At 50.1% G+C, this 16,085-nt stretch overlaps 1 protein-coding gene across 2 annotated transcripts in view; it reads left to right on the top strand.

Annotated features, from left to right (window-relative positions):
* TBC1D10A (TBC1 domain family member 10A) overlaps positions 2,508-16,085 on the top strand; it is a 32,454-nt gene continuing 18,876 nt past the window's right edge. Inside the window, exon 1 of one of the 2 annotated variants that reach the window (XM_021072299.1) lies at positions 2,508-2,804. In XM_021072299.1, the coding sequence (XP_020927958.1) occupies positions 2,596-2,804 (209 nt within the window). In that variant the 5' untranslated portion in view covers positions 2,508-2,595. The remainder of the gene's footprint in view (positions 2,805-16,085) is intronic. The other variant, XM_021072300.1, reaches the window with a different exon arrangement.

Genomic DNA, 16,085 nt, shown 5'->3' with positions numbered 1-16,085 from the left:
CAAGACTGCACAGAGAAGTCTTCAAGAATGTCTGGTCCACATGGCGTCAAGGAAACGGCTGGTGAAATCACTCAGGGCTAAGACTCCCCCTTTTGGGGCTGCTTGGGGCCCCTTAACAGGCTGTCCTAGACTCTGCCACTCAGGCGTGGCTCTTCCACGCTCTGGACCTGTCTCATCCACAGGACTACAGGGGAGAGTCAGATGATAGCATGGTTGTGATTTATGAGCTGTAAAGTACTGGACATAAGTGAAGAGCTATCGTTATGACTCTATGAGTTGATAATCCCTAGGGTCAGAAGTAGGCTGCTGAGAGCTAAGTCTTTATAGATACAATTGGCTCATGCTTCCCAATAGAAGCTGTTGGTAAGAGCTAGGTTCAAATCCTGGCTCTTCCACAAGCTAGTTTTTTTTGTTTTTTTTTTTTTTTGTTTTTGTTTTTTGTCTTTTTGCTATTTTTGGGGGCCACTCCCATGGCATATGGTGGTTCCCAGGCTAGGGGTCTAATCGGAGCTGTAGCCACTGATCTACGCCAGAGCCACAGCAACGCGGGATCCGAGCCGCGTCTGCAACCTACACCACAGCTCACGGCAACACCGGATCCTTAACCCACTGAGCAAGAGCAGGGACCGAACCCGAAACCTCATGGTTCCTAGTCGGATTCGTTAACCACTGCGCCACGACGGAACTCCCACAAGCTAGTTTTTGCACTTCAGGCAGCTGACTTCCCTGCACCTCAGTTTCTTTAACTGTAAAACGGGGCTAAAATTAGTATCTAACTCATTGCTAAAAGATTACATGCAATAGGAGTTCCTGTGTTGCTCAGTGGCAACAAACTCGACTAGAATCCATGAGGATGTGGGTTCCATCCCTGGCCTCGCTCACTGGTTTAAGAATCAGCAGGCATTGTGGTGAGCTGTGGTGCTGGTCTGCAGATGGGATGCCGAGTTGCTGTGGCTGCACGGTAGGCCAGCAGCTACAGCTCGGATTAGACCCCTAGCCTGGGAACTTCATTATTCTGCAGGTATGGCCCTAAAAAAAGACAAAACGAAACAAAAACTTCTACCCAGGTGTTCATAGCATCACTATTCACAATCACTAAAAGTATAAACAAAGTGTCCATCCACAGATGAGTGGATTAAAAAAGTCCATACAATGGAATAGTTTTTGGCTTTGAAAAGGAATGAAGAATTGATACATACTACAACATGGATGACTCTTGAAAACATGTGGGGTGATAGAAGCCAGACACAAAGCCCACATACATATGATTTCATTTATATGAAATGTCCAGAAAAAAACAGAACTTTGGAGACAATTAGCAGTTGCCAGGGAGTGGGGGAGGAAGGATGGGGAGTGACTGACTGCTAATGGATAGGAATTGCTTTATGTCTAACCCATGGCATATGGAAGTTCCCAGGCTAGGGATTGAATTGGAGTTACAGCTGCCAGCATAGGTCACAGCAATGCAGAATTCGAGCCGTGTGTGCAGTCTTTACCACAGCTCACCTGTACTTAAGTGAGGAGCTATCATTATGACTCTGTGAGTTGATATCCCTTAACCCACTGAAGGAGGCCAGGGATAAAATCCTCATGGATCCTAGTTGAGTTTGTTAACTGGTGAGCCAAGACAGAAACCCCTGGATAGGAATTTCTTTTTGGGGTGATGAAAATGTTCTAAAGTTAGATTATGGTGATGGTTGCACAGCTTTATAAATATGCTTAAAACATTGAATTATACTCTTTAAACAGGTGATTTTTCTCAAGGCTGATGGAAAAATACAAATTACAAAAGATAGTAGGTAGAACTTGGGGCAGTGAGTGGCTCAATAGACAATGGTCATTATTCTTATTAACTAGGTCTCCCTATTTTTTTGTTTGTTTGTTTGTTTGTTTGTTTTTGGTCTGGCCGCGGCAAACAAAATTTCCTGGGCCAGGGATCGCTACAGCAGCGACAACGCCAGTTCCTTAACCCGCCAGATCCTTAATCAGGGAACTCCCAGTCTCCCTAACTTAAAGCCCCAGAAGCAGTTGGGGTGGGGGACTGCTGAACTTCAGCTCGGCCTAGGTTTTAAGTCGCTGAGAGTCGCTGGGAGAATCCCAGAACCACCGCGGGTCTCCTCGGAGCTTCTCGAATGGGTGAAGCAATCCTCACTCACGTCCCTGGGGTCTCGCGGGGGTGGGGGGTGCTTGGAAGGCAGATGCGGAATTCCCAACGGACGACTTCGGCCTCAGCTGGCACCGCGCTGCAGGTGACTGGCTGGGTCGCGGCTAACCCGGAAAGGCCAGAGGAGCTCTTTCAGGTGAGCTCTCGTGATTGGCAGCCCAGGGGGGAAGGGCTTCGGGAGACGGCTGCCCCGCCCCCTCACGTCGGGCCGGTTGGCGCCAGCCTGGGGGAGGTGGGCGGGCCCTGGGGGTCCACGGCGCCCATTGGGTGTGGAGGGGAGGGAACGCCGGGGAAGGCCTAGGGCCCCGCCCCCGGATTTGCTGCGACCAATGGGCGCGGCACGTGGGCGGGGCGTCGGCGGCAGTCGGGCGGCTGAGGCGGCTGAGGTGGCTGAGGTGGCCGCTGAAGCTGAGGCAGCGGGCGCGGCCGGGATGGCGAAGAGCAGCGGAGAAAACGGGCCGCGCGCTTCCGCAGCCAGGGGGAGCCTGTCGGGGACCCGAGAGAGCCTGGCCCCGGGCCCCGACGCCGCAACGGCCGATGAACTCAGCTCTCTCGGCTCGGACTCAGAGGCCAACGGCTTCGCTGAGCGCCGCATCGACAAGTTCGGCTTCATCGTGGGCTCGCAAGGCGCCGAGGGCGCGTGAGTATGGCTGGGGGCCGGGGCCCGGGGCCGGGGGCGGGCGCGGGACCTGAGAGGAGGGCCTCGACGCGGACCGAGCCGCTCTCAGGAAGGACCGACGTGTCTCAACCAGGAACCAGCGACCCTTATCTCCCTTGCCCCACCCCCACCTCCCCCCAGGCGGATTGACCCGCTTTCACCCTGGAGCCTACTTTGGAGCCTGGGACACGCAGGCCAACCTCACCTCTCCTGCTCGCACCTCCAGACAGACTGACCCGCCCCCAGGAAGGGCTCTCCTCACAACTGCGGACAGATTGACACCTGTCCCAACCCCATCACTACCACCCTCGCCTTAGGGTTGATTGACTTTGCCACCCTGGGCAGGCTCACAGGTGGCCGCCCTTCCCCCAACAGGCCGATGTTCTCCATGCCCCCCCGCCCCGCCCCCGACCCGCAGATGCCCTTGTTTTAGCAGCCCACTACCCTCATATCAGGGGTATACCTTAGGCAGACTTCAGAGGGACAGACTTCTCTGCCCACACTACATTCCAGGACAGACTGACCCTCACCTCAAGACACACAGACCTCTGAATAGACTGATATTTGTCAGTTCCCTCCTTCTTTGGGACAGACAGTCCCTTCCCCTCATGGAAGGGTCAGAGCAGAGCGTGTTCCCCTCTCCCCTCAGAGGCAGATTTCTCCCTGTCATTAGCAACAGGTGGGCAGACACTCCCCCTTTCCAGTACCCACAAGGTGATGGTACCTCATCTTCAGAATAGACTGTCTTTGTGGATGGTGTGGAAACATGCACCTCCTCTCCAAACACAGACTGGGGTTGGGGGGGCAGCAGCAGGAGACAGCAGGGTCCAGGCTCTTAGCACACCCAGATCCCCTGTACCCAGGCACCCAGCTGGCAGGCAGAGAAATGTGGGGCAGGGAAGCAGCACCTTCCCTTTAAGTGGGGTAAATTGAGCAGCCACATAGAACTCCTTGAGCCTAGTCCTCACAGAGATCATATGTATGGGTTGGTGATCCCTTTAGGAAGGATGGACTCTTGATCCCACTCCCATCCTCCTGTCCTGTCACATGAGACCAATGTTGTGCACAAAATTGACAAATCTCCCTTGCAATGGGCCTCCTCTTCAACAGAGAGCCCCATACAATCACTTGTGGGAGCCCACAGGACTCAGCCATGACCCTACTCCAGAGGGTCCTTCCTCCCCTTCTCTCACCATTTGTGACTGCCCAAGCTTCTCCAGCCTCTGTTATGACTTATGGAAGGGCCTTGATCATGTGTAAGATTTCAACCCCACACAAACAGTCCCATAAAGGTCACTTCTGGGATTTTTCCCTAGTCCAAATCCTCATATTCAGCAGGCCTCTTTCTCATTTGGAGAGGTAGAGAGAAATGCAGGCCTCTCCCCTCCTCTAAGGAGAGTTCTCTTTTACTCACTGGACTGTGTCCTCCAGCCTCTTTCCATTTACTCACAGCAAGCTAAGCCTTGTCCATTCCAGGACTCAGAGAGCACCCCTTATTCTGATCCCTCACCCTGACTCAAAGCTTTGTCACAGTTCCCTAGGGATTGGAATGAGAGAACCCAAAGGTGAATTGGAATATATTTTTGAAATGAGGAGCAGATACAAGGGCTCAGGGTCCTGGGAGGGATGAGGTCTAAAAAAGTGGGAAAGGAGTTCACAGTTGCATTTGTGGGTGCTTGGAGGGAAGAGCTCAGATTTGCTGGTGAATTCTGGGAGGTAAGAATTCCTACCATGCTTATCAGGCACTTAATCACATCTCAGGGTACAGAGCAGGGTGATATAGTGGAAAAAGGCCAAATTTAGCAAGAAGTCACACTTACTGGCTGTGTGACCATGGGTAAGATCCTGAATCTCTGAGCATGTTTACTCACTGTAAAGGGTAACAGTATCACCTACTCCCAAGATTACTGTGGGGATTAAATGAGATAAAGTATTCAAAGGTGCCTAGCACAGTACCTGGCTCAAGTAGTGGCCCAGAAAAAATGTTAGTTTCCTTTTCCTTCAAAAGATCTGGAAATTGAGGAGAAAGTGAGCATGTATCTCTGGTATTTGTAGAAAGAGAAAGGCCCCAGGGGAGGACCTCCCTTTGGCTGTAGTCCCCAACCAAGCAGCCAGACATCTGTCTTCCCCACCCTCCAACCACAAACCCAGGCTTTGCAGACACCCTCTGCATCCTTGGTGTCTATACTGCTGGGGCTGAGGTGGGATTCCAGGTCCCTTCCTCTCTCCCTGTCTCACTTTCTTGACTCTGTTGGCTAACCTAAAATCTCTGGTATCTGAAGGCCTGGGATGTTCCCTGTTTAGTTTATATTGTGGTTCAAAAAAAGTCAAAAGTAAGTCTCTGCCCAAGGCCATAAGAGGGGAAGTTATGAGAAGTTTCAGAGTGGTTGTGCTGAATCCAGTCTCGTGGTTGAGGGCTAGTGGGGCCCAAGTGCTGTCCCAGAAAAGTGAAACATTAGCACTGATGGCTGCAGCAGAGATGGTGGGGACTCTGGCTCCAGATTAAAGGTCCATTTTAGCCATTCTAGGCCAAAGGTTGTCTCAAGATGATAAGTTTTGGCAGTTGCCAGGAGCTGGGGGGATGGGAAAGAATGCAAATCAGAAGCTACCCCACTCAGTTGAGTGTTCGGTGCCTGGCCTGAGTAGGTCATAAAATCATAGACCCTTTAAGCTAAAAGGGATCTTAAGAGATTGACCAGCTTAACTGTAATTTATAGAGATGAGGGAACTCAGGCCCAGAGAAGAGAAAACCTTGCTTAAGCATGGGGAATTTCTGTTGTGGCTCAGCGGGTTAAGAACCCAACTAGTATCCACAATAATGTGGGTTCGATCACTGTCTTCACTCAGTGGGTTAAAGGATCCGGAATTGCTGTGAGCTGTGGTGTAGATTGCAGAGGCGGCTTAGGTCCCTCATTGCTATGGCTGCAGCTCCAATTCGACCCCTAGCCTGAGAACTTCCATGTGCTGCAGGTGCAGCCCTAAAAAAAAAAAAAGAAAATCATACAGCATGTTAGTGGCAGAATCAGGTCTTGAATGCAGGATTTCTGACTCCCAAGTCAGGACAATTTCCACTGCATTTACCATCCATTAATATGGCCTATGGCCCCAGCAGAAAATCAAGGGCTGGACAGGTAGAACAGAAAGTTCATAGCAGGAACCTTTCTGCTCTCACTTGCCCTGGTTTAGCTCAGCACTTTTTTATGTGAAAGTTGCTGGGCCAGGGATTGAACCCACACCATAGCAGCAACCCAAGCTGCTGCAGTAACAATGCTGGATCCTTAACCTGCTGCACCACAGGTGAACTCCTAGCTCAGCACTTTGGTTCCCTCAGCAATGTAAGAGGCTAACGAGGATGGCCCAGCAAGGGTAAGAATATGTGGTCATTACCACTTTATTAGACCGATCAGCTTCAGAACTGAGTCCAAACTTATTCACCTTTTTCTCAGGCCTGCAGAGAAGTAAATGCTCAGTTAATATTTATTTACCAAATGACTTTTACTGCTAGACATTTCAAAGTAAGACCTCAGAGATGGCCATCCTTACATAGATAAGTAACCTTGAGGCCTGAGAGAAGGGATTCACCTCATCTCTTCAGTCAGTTAGGAGCAAAGCCAAGAACTGAACCCAGAACTCCTTATTCTCAGCCCTAGGCCCTTTCTACTTCACCTTGTCTGTCTTTTGAACCAAGATGGTCCCTACCTACTCTTGAGCAGTAGCCAGTAAGTGGGGAAAGGCAAGAAGGCAGCCAGCCAGTGAAGGTCCCTGTGGTGGCATGGGTACAGAGGACTGGCCTCCTGAAGCTGGAGTTTCCCACCCAGCTTCAGTCTGCTCAGTGCTGCAGGCCAGATGAGGTGAGGAACTATGCTTTCTGGGATCCCGTGGGTGTTGGCTTCCTGTTAGGGAAGAGAGGGATCTGAACTGGGCCCAGGGAAAAACATCTGGAATAGCAGTATTGTCTTCTGCTGAATCCCCTGTCCCCTGGGCCCTCCACTTCTTCTAGCCAACAACGGCTGCCCATGACTTTGGAGACTGTAGAATTGGCTTAATTGACATCCCTATAGTTTGGTCTGTGCCAGGTTTTGTTGGGTCAGGGCCCTTCTGGCAGGCCGGGGCCTGCCTCCCTGGTTTTCTACCTCCTTCTCCAGTTTATAAGTTCAAAACATCCTCTTTTCTTGAGCTATGACAGTTCCCAGGAGAACATGGAGCTGGCAGTGGAATGGTCCCCGGGTGGCCCATCTGGCAGGAGACTGCTGCACATGTGGGGCCCTAGTCTGTGACTCTGGACCACAGGTCCTTCGTTTTCTCTCTTCCTTCTCTTTCTCCGGCATCAAAGGAAAATCCGGTTTGGTAACCCTGTGGGTGTTCTAGGGCCTCAGACAAGACTTGACTTGATGAAGGAGGGGGACAGTGCACCAGCTGCTGCCCTGGGAAGGTGCCTGTGTGTCCGCCTGCTAGGAAATCTTAAGCTGTGGGAAAGAGATAAAGCGGTGAGACCTGCTTGATGTTTTGTCCTCCTAGCATCTGGGTCTGAAACAGGACCTTCAGGGGGCCAGTGAGGCCTGGCTCTGGTCCAGCCTCCCAATCTGTTTACACTGAGTTAGGGAAAGAAGGTGCTCTGTGCTCCCTCCTCACATTAACTCTGGAGTCTGGCCATCTGTGTGACCTTCAACGTATTGCTTCATTTTTCTGAGCCTCAGTTTCTCACATGAAATGGTTATCATAATACTGACTTTGCAGGATTGTTGTGATGTTTAAATGAGCTGATGTTTGAAAAGAGCCTGACAACACAGTAAGTACTCAATGACTGTCCTGCCTCTTCGTAGAGATTGGAGTAGCTAGTGGTCCTGTCATTTCATTTTCTGTTTTCTATCTCTGGCTGAGATGATGAATGTCAGTGAGGTCCATCCCCAGTGGGCAGGGTGAACCCTAACCCATGGTGAACCCTCACTTTCCCCTGAGCGGAGTGGTTATCCTGTTTTGTAGACGAGCACACAGAAGATCTCAGAAGAAAGCATCCAAGGTTTGCCAGTTGGTAGATGGCAGAACTGGGACTAGAAGTTTCTCAAACTGAATTCAATGACTAAGCCTTGCTAATGTGGCAGCAAGCAGGGTATCAGGTGCTTACCAGTCCCTGAGGCCCCTATACCCAGAGCAGGAGTTAGCAGATACCTGGCTACCTCCCCATCCCAGTGTGGAGGGCAAGGCAGGTCAGTACAGTCAAAGTCCATGGCCAGCCAAGCCAGGAAAGACCAAGTGAAGAAGATCTTTGGGGAGGCCCAGGAATCATGGCCAGATCAGGCTTGTTCTAGCCCGCCGAAGGCCAGCATCTACACTGCATTACTCTTGGCCTCAAAATACTGCCTAATGGCCATCTGAATTTGATATCCAGTCTGTGCCTTTGGAAGAAGTGTTTTTTTTGTTGGTAAGTCAGGGATTATGTACCCTGTACAGGTGAGATTGGAGAACCCTTGCACTTAGTTAACAGTAGAACCAGATTTCGGCAGGGGGATCCTAGATCTTCTAACTTTCAGCCCATTGCTACCACAGCTATATGGATCCGCCCATTCTCTTCCTCATTCCAAGCCAAGATAAACCTCCAGAGCAGAACCCAGCTGTCATCCACCCATTGTCAGTGTCCTAGCTGATCACACTCTTATTGTGTGGGCAGCACATTTGAATCAGAGGAGGCCTACTTTAGCTGCTTCCTCTACTTCTGGCAAATGTGCTACTATATTTTTTGTTGTTGTTGTTGTTTTGTTTTTTATTTATTTTTATTTATTTTATTTTATTTTTGTCTTTTGTCTTTTGGGGGCCTCACTCGCGGCATATGGAGGTTCCCAGCCTAGGGGTCTAATTGGAGCTGTTGTTGCTGGCTTACATCAGAACCACAACAACGCCAGATCCGAGCTGCATATGCAACCTACACCACAGCTCATGGCAACGCCGGATTCTTAACCCACTGAGCAGGGCCAGGGATTGAACCCGAAACCTCATGGTTCCTAGTTGGATTCGTTTCCGCTGTGCCAAGGTGGGAACTCCAAATCTGCTATATTGGGCCCAGGAACCCTGCTTGGCAGAGAGAAAACTCTCCTGGCTGCTCCACTGGCAAACCAGATCTCCTGATGCTTCACCTGCCTAGAAGCCCCTGGTCCAGGATTTTAGGGAAGCTGCCAGCTTAGGCGTTCCTCATCTCATCTTTCTCTTTCCCTCCTCTATCCCACCCTACCGTAATCCACTCCATGCTATGTCCAGTTCCTCAGAGGCTGGCACAGCTTACCTCTTTGCTGCTCTTCATGTAGGGAAGTAGACAGCAGATTCAGGAGCCTGGGAGAGAAAGCCAAGGCTTACTTTCATCAGTTTATCCATCTTAGCAGTGACTTTATTTATCAAACATTTATTGAGCACCTACTCTGGCAGCCCTGTGATTAGGACAAGGGATACAGAGTTGATCAAAACATCCTTGCCTTGTTTCACAGATGGGTTGGAAAATAGAAGCACAAACAATCATCACGTTGTTGAACAATAAAGGCTGTAATGGAGGCATGTGGTTGCTCTGGGAATATATAGGAAAAAGCAGCCAGCTCCACCTATAGGAGCCCAGAAAGAAGGGGCATTTGTTTCAGGTCTCAGAAGGAGCAAGGAAGGGCATTCCATTGTGTGGGAGGGGACTCTTGTGTAAAGTCCCCCTAGAAGCCAGCTGTTTGAAAAATATGGTGTGCTAAGTGCACAGGTGACAGGAACGGGAGGTGGGAGGATGATGTGAAGCAAGGAGAGGGTAGGAAAGTAGGTTGGGCAGAATTTGGCCTTGAATGTTTTTTGTCTTTTTTTTTTAGCTATTTCTTGGGCCGCTCCCGCGGCATATGGAGGTTCCCAGGCTAGGGGTCAAATCGGAGCTGTAGCCACTGGCCTACGCCAGAGCCACAGCAACGTGTTATCCGAGCCACGTCTGCAACCTACACCACAGCTCACGGCAACGCCGGATCATTAACCCACTGAGCAAGGGCAGGGACCGAACCCGCAACCTCATGGTTCCTAGTCGGATTCGTTAACCACTGTGCCACGACGGGAACTCCTGGCCTTGAATGTTAAACTGAGGCCTCCTATGTTTTGTTAGGGTCAGTTTGGTGCTGGCTTGGAAGATTGCATAAAGAGGAACTGGACTGCAGGTAGTGAGACCAGTTGGGAGAGTTTGGGACAGCTCAGGAGGGTGGTAGAAAGGCCTGGAAGAATTCTGGAGCTATGAGGATAAAGAGGCAGCAAATCGGTAGGGCTTGGTGCCTGACTGGCTGTGTGGACTGGTGAGGAGTTGGGAAGGCCCTGACCAAGCCATAGTGGCCCTAGCCATCCTGGGGCCTTCTTACCACAGGGAAAGCCATAACTTTATCTACTGCTTGGATGTCAAACTTCCCTACTAGGCTCTAGGTCCTAGGAGGACAGGAGTATATTCCCAGAGCCTAGCACATGGCTGCGTACATAGTACGTGGTGGATGAAAAGCAGGGAGCATTAGCCCTGTGGTCAGGTGAGGGGATGTGCTTAAGTCACAAACCACAAGTGTCAGTGGTGCATCCAGTGCTGGCACCTTGACCCCTGGGTTGAGAGCCCTTTCCCATACTAGCCTAAATATGCATATCCAGGCAGAATCACCTCTAAGAAATGGGTGGTGGTGCTCCTAAGGGCTGAGGTTCACCTTCTCATAGGTTTTGGACTTGCTTCTACTTCCAGCCAAGCACCAGCTCCAGGACCAGAATAAAGACTTAAGGTGAGATGAAGTCAGCCCTCAGCTGCCATCTGCCTCCCCCTGATCAGCAGCATATGCTGTGCCCCAAAGCTCCAAACCTGCTTTCCCTAGCTGCACACCACCCTAAGGTAGGTCTCCCATGCCCTCAGCCTTACTCCTCTCTCCCTGGAGAGGACTCTAGCCCTCCTTGCAGCCTTCCCTGCCATCTAATATGTTTACTGGGCAGAGACCACAAAGCTCAGTTCCACTCACTCCATCCATCCCTTCCAACCAGGCCAGCTAACCCACTCTCCTACTGGAGAGAGACAAAGAACCCCTTGATGTGCCCTGGGTATGCCAGCCATGCCAGGCACCTTGGGGAGTTCAGGGCTGTGACAAAGCAGAGTCAGCACCAGCCCACTGTCCACTTTAAAGGAAGGCAACAGGATTATGAGGATCAAACGAGATAACTGGATTAGGGACAAATGTAAACAAAGACTGATGAACAGAGGTCAGAGACCAGAGTCCTGGGCCTCACTGGGCCCCTAACTAGCTTTGTGACCTTGAAAAGGTTGCTTAATCTTTCTAAGCCTCAGTTTCCCCTGCCTGTAAACTTAGTTTTTTGTTTGTTTTTATATTTTACAGCCACACCCATGGCATATAGACATTTCTGGGCCAGGGACCAAATCTGAGCTGCAGCTGCTACCTATGCAGCAGCTGTGGCAATGGCAGATCCTTTAACCCATGTGCTGGGCTGGGGATCAAACCCACACCTCTTCAGTGACTTGAGCCGCTGCAATCTGATTCCTAACCCATTGTGCCATGGTGGGAATTCCTGAACTAAGGCAGTTTTAATGGATGATGTCAAAAAGTTCTTCTGCTTCTAACATCCTGAGACTGACCTTGGAGTATATGAAAAGGGCTTTGAGAAATTTTTTAGCAGGTACACAAGTGCAAGGGGTCATCACAGCACAGAGGCCAATGCTCCCAGCATGCTCTGTTCCTCTTGTGAGAGGACTTTTCTTTGTCAGACCAGTGGTCCTCTTGTCTTTGGGAGTGTCATCAGATCAAAGAATGCTTTGATTTGTCAGGCTCTGTAGTCTGCAGAGTGCTTTCATTCTTATTGCCTTGCAGTAATCCTTATAGGAGCAATGGGAAATCAGTAGGGTAAGTTTTATTTTGCCCTGTTTACAGACAAAGAAACCAAAATTGACTAAGTGATGGAACTGTGCTTGGGAGCCAGGATTTCTCCTTCCCAGTTTTCCATCTTACCAAAGTTGGTTGCCACTGGGTGGCCTCTCCTCCCTCTTCCTGTTCTGGCTTTAGGACTTTGGTCCAGCCCCAAGTGTCTACACTTCTCCTACTAGTAGGCTTTTCAAGTTATTTTTGTTGTTGAGTTGCTATAAAGGATGGCATACTTCCTGTCCCAGGTTTCCACAACAGCCCCTCACGTATACCCCAAGACAAGGCAGGGGCCGCTGGGTGGTAAGGGTGCCCAGGAGCATAGTGTGGAGAACTCTTGTTTCTCCTCTGTGCACTCGGGGCCCTGGATTCTGTGTGTCCAGAAACAGTCCTTCCTAGGCAACAACTTTTGGAGGAAGCTCTGTCTTTTCTTTCCCTCTCTGTCTTGGTTTCACAAAAAAAAAGGAGAACCTAAATTTGGACCTGGGTCTTTCTCTGGGAAGAACCTGGGTTCAAGACACCAGCAGACATGGCTTCAAGTCCTGGCTCCATTACTTTCTAGCCATGTGGGCTCTCTGAGTCTGTAAATGGGCTAGGTGGTAGCATTGGGAGAGGGAACTGGCCCAACACCAGTTATGGCTATGAGAAATAAGGGCGATAATGTTGGTAAAAAACACCTGGCACAGTGTCTGTCACAAAGTGAGAGTTCTGTGGTACATGGTGGCTCTTATAATTAGAGTGTGAATTATCCTTTGAAGTTCACTTTAGGCCTTTGGCATAAAGGTGAGAGAACAAGGCGGCATGGGTATGAAGATCCAGATTCCCTCATGTGCTCTGCCTACTCACCCTTGGACCTTGGGGTAAGACAGAGCCAGTCCCATTCAGCTTGTGACCTAGCGCTTTCTGACCTGCTAGGGCAGGTTGGGAATCCCCCAGTTAGTTCCTCATTGAGTCACTTGGAACAGAGCCCTCAGGTGACCCTGACTCTTAGGGCCCTGATTCAAGCTCCCAATCTTCCTTCTCCTTGGTCTGTGACAATAAAGCAGGGAACAGGCATGGGACTCCTGAAAGGTGCAATTCAAAGCCTATCTGGGGCCTCTGCCCTCTTGGGGAAGGAGTCAATTTGCTTCATCATGACCACTATCCTCCTTCTGTGTTCCCTGTAGATAGTTTTTTTGTTGTTGTTGTTGTTTACTTGTTTGTTTTGTTTTTTAATTTTTTTGGCCATGCCCATGGCATGTGGAAGTTCCTGGGCCCGGGATCCAACCCCATCACAGCAGCAACCCAAGCACCAGCAGTGACATCACCAGATCCTTAACCACTAGGGCACCAGTGAATTCCCTTTGTAGACTTTCATCCTGAGCTTCCTGTCCTGCCTCTGAGTGACCTATCCATCCTCCCAGCATAGTCACATGGGAATGCCATTTCATAGATTAGCCTGCATGGTGGACCAGGCTTTCACCAATACCTCCTCATTTAACTCTGTGAGATGTAGTTATCATCATAATCTCCATTTTGCACAGGCAGATACCAAAACCCAGAGCAGTAAAGTGACTTGCCATGCACCACACAGTTTATGGCTCTGCATCCGCCAAGCTTCAAGCTCCCTGGGAGCAAGGCTTATGTACACCCAGCCTAGTGGACAACAGTCAGTGCTAGAGTTTAGCGACAGAGCAGGAGAGGAGCAGAGCCTGGGTTCACCTCCCATATCTGTCCTCTGCTCACCCTGGATATTAGTTACTGGCTTGCTGAAAACCTGAATTTTTTCCTCAGCAGAAGTTGGGGGTGGAGGTGAGGGATAATTAGAGGACCCATTTTATGTGCTTGTTGTCAGGATTAAATGAAATAATTTAAGTGCTGAGCACCATGTCTGGTCCATAGCAAATGCCTGGTAAGTGTTATAACAGACTGCTGCAATTATGTTAATTGAATATAGAATTATAATGTTGTAAAAGGCCATCATCAGGCGCATCTGTGCTTAGCCCTGTGCTGGGCTTCAGGGATGATCCAGAGCTGGTATCAGGCGAGAGGAGTGCCCTTTATCAAGCTCTTTTTGTGTTTGTGCTTTTCCTACCTGTTCTCAAGGTAGAGGACTGTATTCCCACCTTGGTGTGGAAAAAACCGAAACTCATTGTGCGTGAGGTCACAAAGCTGATGAATCTACTAATGCACGTTTATTGAGCACCAGCTAGGGCCAGGACACGCTGCAGAGTGTCCCCTAGAGCGCACCTTCTCGGGGAATGCTGCCTCAGCAGAGCAAACCGGACAGTTGGGTGGAGAAGCCAGACTCGCTCCACTAGACTGCCCACATTCCCCAAATAAGCCAGGCCCTTTTCTCTCAACTTGTGCTCTCTCACACTGGGTCTTCTGCCTGGTGTGCTCTTTCCCCTTTCTTACCCTGGCCACTTCCTGTCATCCTTTAAGGACCATCTCTAAAGTCAGCTTCCCGTTAAAACTTTCCCTAAACCCCCTCCACCCCATCCTGGAGGCTTCTCGCAGTCTCCTAACGCCTTCTACTTGCTTTGTGATAGCACTTCTGTGTGTGATAGTTATTTACTCACCCATCTGTCTCCTCTGCCAGACTGACTTCCTCAAGGGCAGGGACTACGTTTTATTCAACTTTGGAGATTCAGCGTCTGGAACACAGGCTTAAGAGATGTGTATGGGATATAATGAGGTGCTGATTGTGTTCTGTCACTGGAGTGGTTAGGAAAGGCCTTGTAGAGATGAGAGAGTATTCTGAATGAGGCCTCAGAAGATGAGTGGGGCTGAGTTAGAGTCGGGGTTGGGGTGAGGGAGGGCAGCTCAGAGAGGGGGCCCTCTAGAGAAAGGGCTGGGGGAAAAGAGGGCTGTGTAGGGGGAATAGGAGGGCTAGAGAGCCAGGGCCTGAGGTTTCTCTTGGACAAGGAGGGCAGTAGGGAGCCTTGAGGGACTCTTGGCAAAGATAAGGTAGCGAGTCAAGACTAATTTGATAAGATCTATTAATAAAATCTAGCAGTTTTGTAAGGATAGGTGAGGGGTCCATATAGGAGTCATGGGGGCCCCCAGGTGTCCACAGTGAGAATGTGACCTGAGGACCCCATTGCCAGTGGGGAATTTCAATTAATACTCTCCGGTAGGGGTGGGGGCTTGGGGAAGGGATGACTTCTGTTGAGAGTAGTCTCCATAATCTCTGCATTTGTCAGGGAGAGCTGCCCTGGGGGTTTTGCTATGGTCAGTGCCTTTCCTTATCTGAGTTGGCATGGAGGAAGGGGGATTCCTTGCCTTTTGGAGCCAGCAAGGCTGGCGCTTAAAGGAACCATTTCTTGCCTCTGACATCGAGGGGGGCGGGGCTGAGCAGAGTAGAGAACTGGGCAGAGGCCCAGGGCACTGAGGCCAAAGAAGGGTGGAGAGAACCTGTTTACCATTGTGCACTGACCCAGGCCTGGGAAGGAACAAAGCCAGAGAATTCCTTATGGGAAAGGGAGGCAGGCCTAGAACTGGCTTGCTCTGGGAGTAGTGGAGAGAGAAGCAAGCCAGACTCTCACCCAGATGGGGAGCCTGGACACTGCCCTACCTCCAAGCCTGGGGCTGCCAGGCCACAGGAAGGAGTGCCAGGCTGCTGCAGACCGTCTTCCTTTTCCACACTGACTCACAGGGTAGCCTTGGGCAGATCACTTACCCTTTGGTTTATAGGCCACCTTGGCTATTTGGGATGAGGTGGACTCACTGGGTGACTTCACAGGCCTTGCAGCCCTGATCATCAGCCATTTGTACACCGCCAACCTACCCTCTCTTATATTCCATTTTCCTATCATCGGTTATTATGGAGCTGGCATAAAAGCTATTTATACTTTTAGTCATTACTGCCTCTTAGGTTAATGAACTCCAGAGGTTGTTACTCAGTGTGCAAAGTAGGTCAGTCTTTTGTTTATCCTCACTTCTTTTTCCAGCTCTGGGTGGGAACAGGGAGCTCCCCCACCCTTGTTGTCCCTGGATCTGTGATTGGCTGTGCTCTCTGTGCATATCCACTTCCCAGTTTTCCACACTTTTGTCTCGCTCACTCTTGCCCTCTCAGCACAGAGGGTAGTGGCTCTCTTCTGGTCAGTAAAGGAAAAGGAAGGGAATGTAACAGGTATTGAGGCCCTGTTACATGTGGGCACTTTATATTTATTGGATGTTTTGGTGGCCATTTGGCAGCCTCTACTTCCAGGCTGTGTAACTTTGGACAGATTTCTCAACTGTGCTAAGTTTTATTTTTCTTGTCCATTTAAGTGGGAATAATAAAATCTACTTCCTTGGGGAATTGTGTGCCTATGTAGTGCTTGGCAGAGCTAGTGCCCAGTGGGTACTGGAAGTGTGTCAACTCTTACTTGTCTCATGT

This window comes from Sus scrofa, chromosome 14 (assembly GCF_000003025.6).
Source record: "Sus scrofa isolate TJ Tabasco breed Duroc chromosome 14, Sscrofa11.1, whole genome shotgun sequence".
In the NCBI taxonomy this organism is placed as follows: Eukaryota; Metazoa; Chordata; class Mammalia; order Artiodactyla; family Suidae; genus Sus; species Sus scrofa.
The sequence above is the reverse complement of the archived record's forward strand: the minus strand, read 5'-3'. Positions and strand labels throughout refer to the sequence as shown.